Source organism: Myiozetetes cayanensis, unplaced genomic scaffold (assembly GCF_022539395.1).
Source record: "Myiozetetes cayanensis isolate MyiCay16 unplaced genomic scaffold, myiCay2020 scf5-8, whole genome shotgun sequence".
NCBI classification, from domain to species: Eukaryota; Metazoa; Chordata; class Aves; order Passeriformes; family Tyrannidae; genus Myiozetetes; species Myiozetetes cayanensis.
The window spans coordinates 75,764,252-75,779,564 of NW_026087742.1; the positions used below are offsets into that span (position 1 = coordinate 75,764,252).

The following is a 15,313-nucleotide window of genomic DNA, read 5'->3' on the forward strand; positions in this document are numbered from 1 at the left end:
TGCGTCTTTTAATTCACATCCTGTAACCAAGACTTCCCAAATCCCTCCAGAACTGCCTTTAGCATTGCCCAGTTTTTACCCCCGAAAATGTAGCAGGAATGACCTTCATACACCATCAGGAATACCGAGAATCAGGACAGACCTCTCCACAGATTACACTCTTCCAATTCAACAACAACAAACAAACAAGCCAACAAACAATATTCTAAGTCAACAAACCTAAGTAACAGTATACTATCACCCCTTTAGAAAAGCCAACTGCACTTTGACAGCAAACTGGTATACAATTAAAAAAATTAGCTTGAGCTTTGATAATGCAGAGCATGAAGTAGGAGACACTGAGAAGGAGGCCTACAGCAACACTGTGCTTCTCTGTGCAAAGGCAGTCTTCGCGCTTTTGAATCCTGATTTATTCTCCCTTCGCTATCAGGTTTGCTTTTCTTTGAGACAAGTTGTTCTTTAATCTTTTTTAAGTTTTTATCTCCAAGAACCAGCTTTCTTTCACCTTTGCAAAGTGTCTCTTTAATGATTCTACTTTCTTCCTTACCATTCTTTTACCCACTCCTTTTTGGAAGTTCACATGCCAGTTTAACTTTACTCTATTAATACTTATATTCATTTCAATGAAAATAACCACTGAAATGAAATTAAAGCACATGCAGAAAGTGCTCACAGGCATAAAGCCTTTGTTATACTCATTTACTTCCTACATTTGCTTTCCTCTCCCTTCCCTTTCTATTTCAGTGGCCTAGGGAGAACAATCCCCCAGTTGTTTTGGTACATTTCAAAATTTAGAAAAGTAAAAAAAAAAAAGAAATAAGTGTGATATGTTTGCCAGAGACAAAAAAACACACATGCCTACTTCTACTATGCTGCCTCTATTTCTACTACGCTGCTTCTATTTCTTTGCTTACCTTGATAATCATTTATCTCCATCTCATGACAAGTCTCCACTGCACTAATGCATAACAATAACTGGTCCACAAAATCCATTGCCCTGTTCTGGGCACGAGGTAGCACTGGATGGCTGGAGAAAGCATATAAGCAAACACAGAGGGATGCTTCCTCTGGCACACATTTCCAGCTTACAAAGCATCGGGAATTTTTTGAGCCAGTGATTCTTGGTACTTAAGTAGTTCTTCATGAACTTTTCCTACGCAAATTTGCATACCTCCCCCTGAACCCATTTCTGGTTTAGAATTCATAATATTGTTTTGCAGCTGCCCCCACAGACCACTAAAGCACCCAACTATACTGGGGTTCTGCAAGTGTTGTGGCTTTGGGTTTTTTTTCATACTGTGTTATTTAAAAAAAAAACACCACATATTTTTGTGATATTATAAACTTAAAATTTTGTGAAAACATACAATGTACAGAGATCACACTTACGCTTTTCACTTCCTGCAAAAAAACCCAAAAAACCAAAACCAAAACCCCAAAACCTTAACCAATATTACCACAACATATTCATATATTTTACATATATTCCCTACCATAAACACTACAAAGCTCAAGGAATTTCAGTTGTATCATCTAAACTGAAAGATATAACTAATACATTTGTAAGAGTAACACTTATAATACAAAAATAGGCATTCAAGTTTGCCCAGAAATTCTCATTGGGGCTGTAACAACTGCAATGGTATCAGAAACAATAATGAGCATAAACCAGGTGTGAAACACAAAGTTAGATGTCTTAAAGAGATCCTTGGTTTACAGAGATCCCACTTGAAGAGAAGCGGAGTGAAATCCTCGAAATCAGACACCACCTCCCCAGTAAACTTGTCCTCAGTGGACAAAGCACATAATATCTATATGCCCTTAAACACAGCACTGGCAAGTACATGCCAGGGCTATTGTTTCTTGGTTCCCCTGACACACTGATTGTGCCTGTAATCCCTCCACAGAAATGAGACATGCTAGCTTTTATCTGCTAGTTTTACAGGACTGATGAGCTTCACTTGCTTCTAATTACTTACACCAACATAAGAGCATCTTTTCCTCCAAGTTCAAATGTTACATGAGATTTACAAGTACATCCCACACAGAGAGAGAGATATGGCACTGATAGTATTCATGGACTCCTAAGGGTTCCAAAAATGAAATTACTTTAAACAGAGTAAGTAAATGCTCAATCCATATATCTAGTTGAAAAAAAAAATTAAAATCCTTTTACTCATTTTCCCTACTTCATTTTGCTCCTCCCCTCAAGCACTTCTGGGGCTTAGGTAAGAATGCGATGAGTAAGTTAGGATCTCTTAATCCATGCACTTTGCATGATGGAATTTTCTGCTCTCCTTTGCTGTCAGTTCAATTCTTCCTCACCTTTTCCTGCAATTATGAAGGACACCTTCGCTACAAAATCATGCCTGCTCCCTTCCCCCTCTTGAAGAGGAACACTCAGTTATCTCAGACGGCAATGGGAGAGACTTTATCTTTCAGGACATCTGGCCAACTTGCCAGGTGACTCTCTGCTCAGCCTCCAATATGGTTATCCCATGCCCCACTGCCCAGCTGATGTCCACTGAGTTCCTACTGAAGGCCACTACCTAGTTCCAAAGTATTCCACCTGAATAGATGCTTAAGTTTATTATCATGCTGTGATAAATGCAGTCATGTCTTCTGCAGCTCTTATCTAGTTCCAGAGAATCAGCGGAACGTTAGATCTGATTTTAAAAGAGTCCTGAACTGTCCTGTAACTCTGTCTACTCTCATAAGCACAGAGGAGGAACAGAAAGAAATCAGGCTGATCATCAACCAGCTCCTGTCACTGGAAAAGATACAAGGCAAGGAACAACACCTAGAAATGAGCACGTCTCAACAGACAATGAAATATACATCTCACTCTTAAGAACATGGTTTTTGAGTCAATGCCACTGATGGGACACGATTTAATTTCTATATAAACATGATCTGAAACCATATAATCTACAGAAATATGTTTATAACCAGGCAGAGTAGGAAATTCCTTGGGATCCAAGTGCAACTGAATGATTTTCTCAGAAATCACAGGCTATTCCAAACTGCATCATACAAGGAAATGTACTACTGCATCTATAATAGCTGTCCCTCTTTTCAAAACTAGATGTCTCAAAATACTGCATTTCTTAAAAGTTATTAAAAGCTATTTTTATTTTATATATATATATAAATATAAAGGCACGTTTTCATATATACCTACAAATATGTGAAAAACCATAAAACTATACTGGCACAGCCCTATTGGAAAAAGGCCTACTGTTGACTATCAAAACAACTCACAGGAAAAAGGCTACAAATAACACAAAAACATGAAAATAGAAAATCTTCAGGTTATACCTTTCTAGTCCCCAAGGAACCTGATCAGGAAAGAGGAATTAATTGAAAAACTGGCTTTATCTCCTCCATCATCCACAGAACAACTTGACTGTATCATGAAGAAATTCATAAGAGCCACAATCCCTTATTAATAATATTGTGGACTGTTTTCCCACTGGCAATGTGCTACTTGCATTCTTTCTCATTCGAAAAGTATTTATGTATTTTAAACTGTTTACTACAGAAGCCAAACAGAATGGGGAAAAGCAGCAAATGTACTAAACCAGCTATCCACAGACCATAGCTCTAGGAACATACCTACCTTTGATGTAAATACAGACTAGACACTTGTAAAAAAATTAAACATTATTATAAAATTACAAGGGAAAAAACAGAGCGAGTGAACTGAACAATATCCACTTCAGAGTCTCATTAAAAAAATCCTGCTTCTTCCATCTTGTCCATTGTTTCAAGCCTCGTGGTTTGGACTCCTGGGGGATAGCCTGCATGAAGTGGTGTCTGAGACATTCCTCAGCACCATGTTCTAAGAAATCATTCTTGCCCAAGTGCTCTGTCTTCTCCACATTTCTAGCACTATTCAGGAAGCATTAAAGAATAAGCTCTGCGTTGTTTTTCAAAGCAAGCTACTGAACATAACACTCTCCCCACTACCCCCAGCACCTTTTACAGCTTCCATGAAGGCCTCAGAAGACAATTTCTGTTTGTAAAAAAAACACTCTTTTAAAATCTTGCACAGGGAGGCATTGCTCGGTTTTCCTTCCCACTACTACTCCACCCAGTCCATTTTCTAAAAAATGCTTTCATTCTACTTTTATGTGTTTTGCTCCAACTGATCTACAGTTGAGGAGAATAAAAGAAAGTACAGGAACAACCCCAGCTGGTTCTCTGAGTTTCAAATTCTCTGAGATAACCTCCGTATTCCTCCTCACCTCCACACATTTATCAGCAAAACACACACTGTGCTCACAGAGCATTGGCTTCTAGCTTCCAGTTTTGCAGGAGGATGTAGTGCTGCCAATGTCACAGCTCACGTAAAATGTAGAGTAAGTTAAGAGGTAGCCTGATCTCCTTTGCAAGGCACCACTGTACTTTTCCCCTGTTATCCTCTTCATGAAAAGACCTTAAGACTTCAAGGAGAGACAGGTTAACAGCTCAGGTGGGTGCACTTTTCAGAACTCAACCACTGATGCAGTCAGACGCTGGAGTTGTGGAGAGATCTTGTGCAGAAACAGAAAACCAGCAGCTAAAGCCTAGAGAGCTTCAATAGCCATTAAAGGAACTGGACAGCGTATGTGAACTACAGAAGTAACGAACTCCATCTATCAGTCATGGCAGGTGAAAAATTAACGTAAAGCCAAGGCATCATAAATCTCTTACTTCATACTAGCTGATGGAAACAAACATTTGAGGAAATCAAGAAAATGAAACAAAATGTTGATGGGGTTTCAGAGAGTCCAGATTAGAAACTGAGAATATCAACAAGATGTACAATTTTCAAATTTAGGTACTAACTGCTTCCCCTTATGGGGATAAAAGAACACACATGCCCATGCTACTCAATGCAATTTCTATGCCCATTTCTGCAAGATAAGTTTTTATGACTGTCTAGGGGTGGACAGGAGGGAACAACAATAAAAACAAATTAAATCATGTATTTGAAGCATGGAATTCAAAGGATGCATTGAAGGCCTCAACCAAAGCCCAGTGAATTCCATCAATGGAAGTTTTTTCTTCTATTTCTAATAAATTCTAGATTATGCCTTTTAATACAGAGAGTTGCAGACTATGAAGAAGCAAGGACAAAACACTGGCTGAGACTAAGTGAATTATTCTCATACTCACTATGAGCCGTAGATTAGTGAGTTTCAAACGGAGAGATGGAGAGGAGGAAATTCATTGAGAAGGGAACCTGACATTAATGAACGCTCTTCCATTTTTTTGAGAATAGAGGAAGGTTCAATATCCCTGTCTTACATGTTAAACTCATGCATTCTCTTTTCCTCTATTTCTGCTCTCTGCAATCTACTCTGCAGACCATGTTCCCTGTTTCACCTCTCCAAGAAAAATTTCAACCATTTCAAGAGCCAAACCAAAAAAACATTCAAGAATCTAAGACAGTTCTGTCCTTTCCTTTAGTCACTCGAATTAAGTGCTTATTACTAGCAAATAAAGTGTAAGAAACTAAGAAGTGATTTAAAATCCCTCCCCATATTATTCTTCACTCAGTACTAATATTAGTAAAACCCATTATTCATAAACTCCAACCATCACGTATGAAATCTGACATTTTCCTTAAGAAAATGGCATATATTCCCTTAAAAATAATTCTAGATCCAATTATAATATCTACAAAACAGATTTTTAGAAGGCTTTTAAAAATAAAGGACAAACCAAAGACACGTAGTGGGGGAAAATCTTTCAATTACATAAAATAGAGGAAAAAGAAATGCAGGAAGTGAATGCATTAAGTTTTATGAGGAAATCCATCTCCCCAGAAATGCTTTCTCAAGTTTTTCTATAAGGAATTACAATATAACATTTGCACTGTACATGAAAACAAAGCAGTAACGTACTTTTCAAACAAATGTCTTCCGACTTCAGCATCTACTGCACTCAGTGGATCATCCAAAAGATAGATGTCTGCGTCTTGATACACAGCTCTGAAAGGTATAAAGAAATGTCAGCATCACAGTCATACATTAGTTTACTTTAGTCACTGAAATCTGGCAGTTTTTAGAAACAATAAAAAAACCACTCGCCTGGCCAGGTTTACACGGGCCTTCTGTCCCCCACTCAGAGTAGCTCCACGATCTCCTATTACTGTTAGGTCACCATTTGCTAATAATTCCAAGTCCTGTGAACATGAAATAACAAGATAGTAATTTTTTTTTTTTTAAATAATTTTAACTTCAAAGACCAACAAAGCTGCATCAACATAACATTTTCTTATTTTAAACATACTAACATCTCACCTTAAAATACAAGGTTTCATACTAAATGATACATATGCAGTTACTTTATGACTCTGTACTTTCAGCAAAAGTTAACTAAGAAAGCAGAAAAAATAGATGAGAACCTAAAGTTCACATTTTCTACAGAGGAAAGTGCACTACTATTCTTAGTCTTACAAGGAATATTTGGGGATTCAGAAAATCAAACAAAATACTAAAATGTCTAACAGTAAATTAATTATTTTTTACTAGAAAAAAATGAGCTGTCACAAGAAATAAAAACTGAACTATTATCGGTAAATTAGCTTGCCAATGTCCATAAAAACTGCATTACTTTTATTTTTACTGCAATGTATTCAACAGAAACAACAACGTTCATCACAGATTTGGTTAATTTTGGGTTTGAGACTATGAATAAGACAAAAGAATTGTACAGTGTTCCATGTCAAAACATTTTATTTCGTATTGAGGAAATACAGAAGTTTTATATTAAGCTATAACACATATTCTTAAAGTTTATTCACAGCTTTTATAAGATAGATAAATTTGCAAGAAAAACATGAAAGCAAATCTACCACCAAATATGAAGTGTGGATTTTTTTAATGCAGTTTGCTGTCTTTTAAAATCATTAAAACCTTAAGTTTATACAACAGCATATGAATGATCTCATCAGGAGATATTAAAACTATCTGCCACATGTAAAAACCTTGCAAAAAATGCTCATTACAGCGACCATCTGCTTTTCACCTGTGTCGCTGCTGACAGGAATATCGTACCATGCTGCATAAAACCTTTTTAGCTGCCAAGCAAAACGTCTGTTTCTTGACAAATCTGGCTTAATCCTCTTCTATATCTCATGTCACAAACTCCTTTGCGCACAGACCTTTCAAAAATATTTTTTCATACAACTACTTGGGTTCAGCAAGTTCTCCAATATATAGCCCTAGGGTTCTTTTGATAGCTGTTAGCAACGCATAACACATAATACGCAACATTTACTTTAAAGAAAACCATATAGGATATTTACAAAATGGAAGTCACAAGGAGTGCTAGCTCGATCATTTTTTTTCTGCCTCTTATTGCATTTGCACACACCCCTACCAGAATAGGCGTGAAAAGGGCTAAAATGCAATTATGAAATTAAATAATAAGGAATAGCTTTTTCAAAAATGCATCTGTGCTTCATGTAAGCTACACCTCCCCCTAGTGGAAGTTTTAGGAATTACAAGAAGGTGCTTACACAGGGATGGCAAAAATAATTACACGTATTTCTGTTAAGCAACAAGACTTACTTCACATGCTACTAATAATAATCAATTCTATATATTACATATTGCAGCATGTACCACAAGTCTAACAGAACAATATGGTAAAAATAACAAACATGGAAATCAAACACACAAAGAGAAAGCCTTACCTTTTTAAGAGCACAGACTTTTAAAACTTTTTCATATTTTTCTTTCTCATATTCCTTGTCAAACAGTATATTACTTCTTACTGTTCCAGAAAACACCCAAGGCTGCTGAGAAACATAGGCAATTCTTCCTGTAACGTTTATCAAACCTTTGTCTTTAGGCAGCTCACCAAGCACAGCACTTAAGAGAGAAGACTAGAAAATATTGAAAAAAAAAAAATTAAAAAGTTTGGCTGCATTAAAGACATTATTAAAGACATCAGGAGATTGAGCAGCGTTTACTGGTACGATGGCGTATTTCATGCTGTCACTCAAATTACTAACAGTAGAAAACCACTAGTAAACCTTTAGATGCAGTGTATGAGCAACATACAAAGTACTGCCTAACTCCAAACACCCTCCCCCAAAGGACATCAGCCTTTCTTGAATGCCAGTATCTTGATGGGAAGTGTGTTTTTAAACACAGAAAGGAAGTGTACAGTTTTAAAGTTTCTAGTTTTCACATTTAAAAGGTTCATAAAAGCGTTACAGAACGAGGTAAACATTAAGACTTACTTTTCCAGCTCCTACAGGTCCAATCACAGCCAATAATTCCCCTCGTCGGACAGTAAACGAAATCTGTTGAAGTGCTGGTGTTTCTAAACTCTGTGGATTTGAGAAAGAGTTAGGCCTCCTTAGTAATGAAATTTACACCATCAAAATAAATATTCAGACACAGAAAACTACGTACATAAATCACTACAGACTAGCAACCCATATGACCACCATATTTTCAGGCATACAGTTTGCCTCTTCAGTAATTCATTAACACTTTTGAAAGCCCCTCATCCCTCACCACAAACAAGTAACAGAGATGAAACAGCTTTCAAGGAATAAGGAATCCAAAGGCAGCTTCCTCAGAGCCCCAGTATCCTGGCTGCAGCTCAGCACAAGGCTGGGGTGGCAGCCTCGAACATAGGAGCCACCACACCAGCATTCACGGCCACAGCACGACACACTCAGCAACTCCAAGTAGAAGGACAAATGGTGGAAAAAGGGAGGGCTGAAGCTCCCTCAGAGCCTCAGGAAAGCCAGGTTTGTGTTTCCTCTAGTAAAGGCTCTATCTATCCAAAGTGAAAACAGAAAAATGCCATTTGATTTTACAGAACCTCATCTTGTATACTGTGCATTCTCACAGACTTTTCACGGAAAATGTAATGGGCTATTTGTATGAAAATATCCTATCCTAGGATTGTTTGTTTAATGTTCCTTTTTAGTATGCCTATCCTTTATGTTATACTACTGATAAGAGCTTATTTCCTAACATATTTTGCACCTCTTCTATCAAGGCTGTAAAACCATCTACTTGTGAAAAGAAAGGATGTTCATGTCTTTAATAGCTATGATAAACCGCAATTTCTAAGGACCTGGTTCAGTTCCCTCTTATTAAAGCTAAACACCCTCATAACAGATTCTGTCTTTACACACACCTTAGCCTGCACTAAGCATGATCAACACTGAAATGCAAACAATAAAATATATGCGTTTAAAAAACCCCAAACAAGTACTTCTATCAAAGGATCAAATGAAAACCCAGTCTTAAGCTCCAAAAACAGAAGAGCAAGGTGAAGAATACCTTAAAATCTCCAGCCACCTTTGAAATTCAAGTGGAAGAAGAAGCCACCACCTAACCCTGCACAAAAGATGCCACAAGACCAAGTACTAGGCGTGCAAAAAGAAGCAGCCTGCAATTTGTTTCAAATTATCTGGGAAAGACAGAAGTAAAGTATCCATCCACATCTATGACAGCTGGGAGAACTGGGCTAGCACACATGTTCTCGCTCATGCCAGGAGAAATACTCAGCCAGATAGCACCGCACCCAGAGCTCACAATTCCCAGCTCACGGAAGCACCACAGGGTTCACATGAAATCGGTGACACTGTGAGAACCTGAACTCATGTGAGTTGTGCAACTCTGCAAAACTCCTTTCGTTGCCATTATAAACTTCCACAAGGTGGCATCAACGGGACTTTTTTCCTTTCCTCCACACAACCCCACTCCCCCAGTCAGCATTTTACCATTAATTTGATTCCCCAGTCCAGAGTACAAAGCCAAGGTGCCCAGCTAGTGCTAAAGTCAGGGGAACTCTACCAACTTACGGCAGTCAAGGATTATTTTTTTTTTAAATACAGAGTTTGTAGGAAATATCTCTTATTAAATGAACATCTATAAGGAGAAAGTAAATAAGCTTTCAGACACACAGGCCTCCTTTCAGATCCCTTGAGGTTGTGCTTCTGGAAGCACAAAAGTGCAGAGACTTCCTTCCAACTTCAGATTTTTAAGAAACGTAGCATAAGAGCCTAAAACATTACAGAAATTTTTAACAAAGTTTTTAAACTATTGCCAACATACTGTATATTAAAGCAGTATTATAAGACATCACAGAACCTACACGAAAGTAGTAATGCAAGCAAACACACCTAAGGGGAATGGTATTTTTGCAAAATAGCGTTCTTTATAATTAAAGACAATTTGTCCTGAATTAATCACACCTATTTCTAGGCACTAAACTGAGGCACTTAAATTAGAGCACAGACTAATATTACAGCTAAATTCACCTGACAGCTCCTTACCACAAATGCCCCAACTCCCCTGTGCCCTGTCAGCTTGCTGTGTCTTTAACTTTCCTTCTTCTGCCACTTGTTTTAGCCTAACCTTGTAGACACATTGTTCATGGGACTCAGCTATCAGAAAACAGATCTCATTAAAAGTGATTCATTTTCTATTGCTTTATCCCTCCGACCTGGTTTACCACAAGGTCGTACGTAGCAACCAGCACAGGGGAGGACAAAAGACCACAAGAATGATCCCTTCAGGGGTTGCAGCTCCTCAGATGAGTTTGGGCAGGCCTTACATGTCCTACAGCCAAGAGAATGAAAAAATTCTGCCCATCTCAGGGATACAGAGATCATATATTGCACAGGAGTACTACACTATTTAGGCTCCTCACACAAGGACCAAAATTATCTGAAGTTGCTCAGTTGAGGAGACAAGACTGTTCTGTAAACTCAAGGCACATCCTAGCCCGCAGTACTCAAGGTAACACGTGCCTTAGTACAAGAGTGTGACCAGGAATTAATTGGTTTTGTTTATCTCTTGAGAAATTATAATACACTGTGTTAGGTTGTTTTCCTAAAAGTCTTGCCAATAACCCCCTTTTTACTTCAAGTGATTTTGGATTTGTGGATTGCTTGTTGGTTTGGGGTTTTTTAGCAGCTCTTCTGGCACATAATCTTTAAAAATCTATCTGTACGCTGTTTGCATTTGTTTCTCAAGTGTCTTGAGAAACCTAGTCAGAGTAGCAAGCTAAGCTGGTTACTTGACATAGGATAGCCTATTTCTATTATTCCTCTTACAACTCATCTATCTCGGAACTTATCATCTTTTCAGTGAGCAGTTCTATAAAATTATTTTGTATCACTGTAAGAGTATATAAGATAAACTTCCCGAGCAGATCTGAACAGTTCTGGGAGAACTATTTTTCTCCCATGCACACTGCAATTAAACATCATAATGAAAATTACATTAACAGTTTTGTGGATGGCTTGTTGGTTTGGTTTTTTTTTTAAATTGAAAGGAAACCAGTAATTCTAGTCATGCTGCCCTGCTTTACGCAATACAAACAACTCATTTAAAAAAAAAAAAAAAGGTGTTTTATGGGCACATTATGCAACCATTTCCTATAAATTGTTAAACAGTGGTTAACAAAGTTCCCAAAGTCAGTTTGGGAAGAGAACAAGGATTAAGAAATGGATTTAATTTTGCATTAGAATGTATTCACAATCAAGTCTTTCATATCAAGTAATTTTTAAAAATTTGGTCAATGTCTCAGAAATACTGATGTCACAGAAAACTCCGAGAAAGTAAATAATGGAGCTATTTTCTTCTGCAGCTGAGTAGTAGTGGGTAGATTCTCAGGTATGTTTTCACACCTGATCATCCCTGGGACACAGCAGAGGTAGGGGAAGAGTGTATAAAAAAGGAAATATGTGACATGTCTTATTTGCATTACTTTTATATGCAAAACTCATTTTTAGAGCTTCCAGCATTTGTAATGGACACTGAACCCTCCCATTTGCAAGGATGCTGGCACATTGTAATAGCTCCAACAATTCATAACAAATTGCTGCTTACCATAGCAATTGCAGTTTTGAAACTGACAACCCCCACCTTTCTTACACAAAAAGATACATAATAAATTTATCACCTGTGTATCATCTCTTTTTCTAGTAATTTTGGTGGGTTTGGTGCATTTTAAGCAAAGAAAAATTGTAGCTGAACAGTCTCAAATAAAATATGGAGTAACAAATACATGCTGATCAGTCTATAAAGCTCTCAAATCTATTATGAGAAGTATATTGTACCTGTTCTAGACTAATGGACTGATAAAGCATTCAGTTCACAGAAAAAAAGCCCACATGATAAGGCCCACCTTACTTTGCTGTCTGTCCTTGATTCCAATTTTAGTATCTTGCCAAAATACATTGCTGTTTAATAACAAGAGACATTTTCACATAGAAACACACAGTTTTTCATTTAGTATAATACTCAAGAATAGCTACTTTAAAGATACCCTTGATAGTGTTTTCAATACTAATCCAAAGAGTTAGCTTAATGTACTGAAAAAACAGTATACAAAGGATAGAATACAAAACACAGACACACTGCACTTTAGATTTCAAACACCTGCAGCACAAATACACTTTACATTTACTAGAAGCAGATTTACCTTGTCCCAATAGCAAGTCAAATCCTGAACATGAAGAATGATATTCTCATTATCCCCATGCAGTTGTGGCTTGAAGTGCGAGACCTCATCAAGCATCAGGAAGTTCTGCAATAAAAGCACAGGATAATTGCCTTATGTGGGACCAAGAATGGGAAAGGAACCCAACCACGTTTTTTGATAGCAGCATACAGAACATTAATTATGGCATTGGAAAAAACAAACACAAACTGATCAAGAAATTTCATTTCCAAAGCAATGTAGGACTGTAACAGTGTACCCCATCTATCTAGCTCTCCCCCTCCAAAATGCTCAGCAACCACCTGCTCAGTAAAGAATTCCAGAAATGGACTTTAAGAACCTATCTTTCCCTTGAAACACTGACAAGCCTTAAGATTGTTTAACTCCCTCTTTCCAGTCAGAAGAGGTGAAATCCCCACTGCAATACCTTATCACTCCACTGCTTTGAAAGCAAATACTTATTATTTCATTGGATGAATGATAAGGACACAGTAAGCAGCTGTCCACTGAGCCTATTAAACATTCTTCATGTGACAAAAAGAAGACAGAACACTACCTGAATCTCTCTTCCTTTCAAAGTTCTGGGCATTAATAAAAATAATTGCTTATATCTGCATTACTGGTTTATTACACTTTTGCTACTGAAGTTCTACATTATAACGCAATCAGAGAAAACTTTCCTTCAAGTAGGCACTTTGTACCACAGCCATACCTCTAGCACACCATGCCTGATGCTAGATTATAAATAGGTCAAACAAATTTAGAAAGGAAAGAGGCAAATTCCAGAGAAAACTTTCAAAGATAACAGTTACCACAATTTTAAGACAAACCCTAAAAAATTCTAACATGCTCTGAATCACAGAATATAAAGACCTTAAATAGGCACCAGCATACAGTATTTTCAGAAGGTAAGGAAGGTCTTGATCTTAGAAGCCAACACTAGTTAACAAGTACTTAGCTAACTAGTTTGCAGGCATGAGATAGCTGCTGAAGACTTACAGCAGTGAGTAACTAAGAGAAAGCAGGAGGAGGATGCCAGGAGCGATGGAAGGGCAGGAGGAGTACTGCTAGGTGTTAACAGGCATAGAGGTAATGCTCAGACTCCAGCGAGTCTTGTTACAGGGAGCAATGAGAAGTCAAGCATTTTGATGCAGCACTCCTAGGTGTACAACACACTCTTGTTCTGTTAATACTAGATATCAGCATTGCTGATGTTCATCCTTATTGAAGCTGAGTCTTCACTCCAGTACTGAAAGCAGTCACAAGACATGAGTTAGGGCTCACACCTGTCTTCCACAGATGACAGGGTAATGCAGCGTACAAGAAATAAGAATCCTACAGCTCTCCCATCTGCCTGCTTTGTTCTTCAAACCCCCAAATATCTAAGTATCTGTCCACATATTCCTCTTACTTCAGAAATGTCTACAATACCTCCTTGCCATATACACTCTTCTCCTACAGTCTGGCCTGCCCTACAGTGCACGTCATGTTTTTGCGCATGCATACGCAGCAACACAGCTTCCAGCCCACGTTATCCCGTTAAAAATCCCACACGGTAAAACTAAAATAAGGCTGCATTTGTCAGTGGCGTTAAAACAAAGTTAAGAGTAAGAGAAGAAATACCCTTCAGGTCAATAACCCTACCTTGATTCGTCGGATGCTAATCACTGCCTCAGATACTCTTTCAACAGCCGCAGGGAAGAACAGAGTTACTGTCAGTCTCACTGCACCGTACAGGGACACTGCAACAAACACCCGACTCGCAGAGATAAAATTTCCAAGCAGTACATATGCCATGAAAGTCATGAACACTGTTATTTTGCTTGCCACAAAAAAAGAGGCCAAGTTCAGTCCACGAAGGTAGGAGCTTTTCATAACCATGGAGATCTCCTTCCTAAAAATGCAAAATATAAACAATCACATCAATCTCTCTCATCACTGTTGCCCTCAACGACTGGATGAGGGAAACCCCCTCTCAGGATTTTACTTTCATATCCTTTCTCCTCCTGTTGCATCACCCCAACTCATAAGTAAAGAACTGTGAAGAAACCACATTATATGCTAAATAGCAACCAAAAAAAAAGGAACATAAGAGGTTTAGAAACTTAGTGGGGAAATTTATTATATTTAATATTTTAATATACAGAAATAGAAAATATAGAAAATATATTTCAGAGAGAGAAAACCGATGTACTATTTTTTTCTGCTTTAATCAAACTAGTATTTTAGCTCAGATTCTAATCTGCTTCAAGTATTTCTGGGCTACATACAATAGCAAAGAGGAAAAAAAACCCTGTATAAAGGCCAAGCACCCACAAACTTCTTATCCTTCCAATATCAAAATCCAGCAGAGTTTAGTCACAAAACTCATGGCAAGACCAACATATACTCTGCAATTGAAAAAAAAAGGGCAACTTCCAAAAGATCAAGAGTTTTGCCCATAACCCAACTATCTGTTGTTATTCAGCTGCTGATCCTCAAACTGGATCACAGAATTTAGACTATTTCCTTTCATCTCAGTCTAAATCCTTCCCAGTTTGGACCCTGCTCCCAGCTTTGTCTGGTCTAGGAATTGTAGTTCATAAATTAAGAAAATACTGATCTGTGAGGCCAATTGTTCTGCCAGTCATTGCCCAAGCTAAACAGTGATTGAAGCACTGCTCAGACACATAAATCTCCCTCCAGCAACTGAAAAGCTGTTGATGTGTATGTTCTCAATTTCCACTTCAGTTAAATTGCAGTTTCTATTTCTAATATTTCTAAATAATCAAGGCCAATTCCCAAGATGTTACTGCACTATCATCCACTACAACATGATGCTATCAGGCTTAACTCCTTATTA

General features: G+C 37.8%; 1 protein-coding gene across 3 annotated transcripts in view; it reads right to left on the bottom strand.

Moving 5' to 3' along the window:
• The window catches only part of ABCC4 (ATP binding cassette subfamily C member 4), a 147,446-nt gene that overhangs the window by 103,824 nt on the left and 28,309 nt on the right, over positions 1-15,313 (bottom strand). For 2 of the 3 annotated variants that reach the window (XM_050333155.1, XM_050333157.1), the window contains exons 8-13: positions 14,116-14,365; positions 12,454-12,558; positions 8,240-8,329; positions 7,688-7,879; positions 6,078-6,172; positions 5,892-5,978 (exon numbers count right to left, since the gene is read on the bottom strand). In XM_050333155.1, the coding sequence (XP_050189112.1) occupies positions 5,892-5,978; positions 6,078-6,172; positions 7,688-7,879; positions 8,240-8,329; positions 12,454-12,558; positions 14,116-14,365 (819 nt within the window). The remainder of the gene's footprint in view (positions 1-5,891; positions 5,979-6,077; positions 6,173-7,687; positions 7,880-8,239; positions 8,330-12,453; positions 12,559-14,115; positions 14,366-15,313) is intronic. The other variant, XM_050333156.1, reaches the window with a different exon arrangement.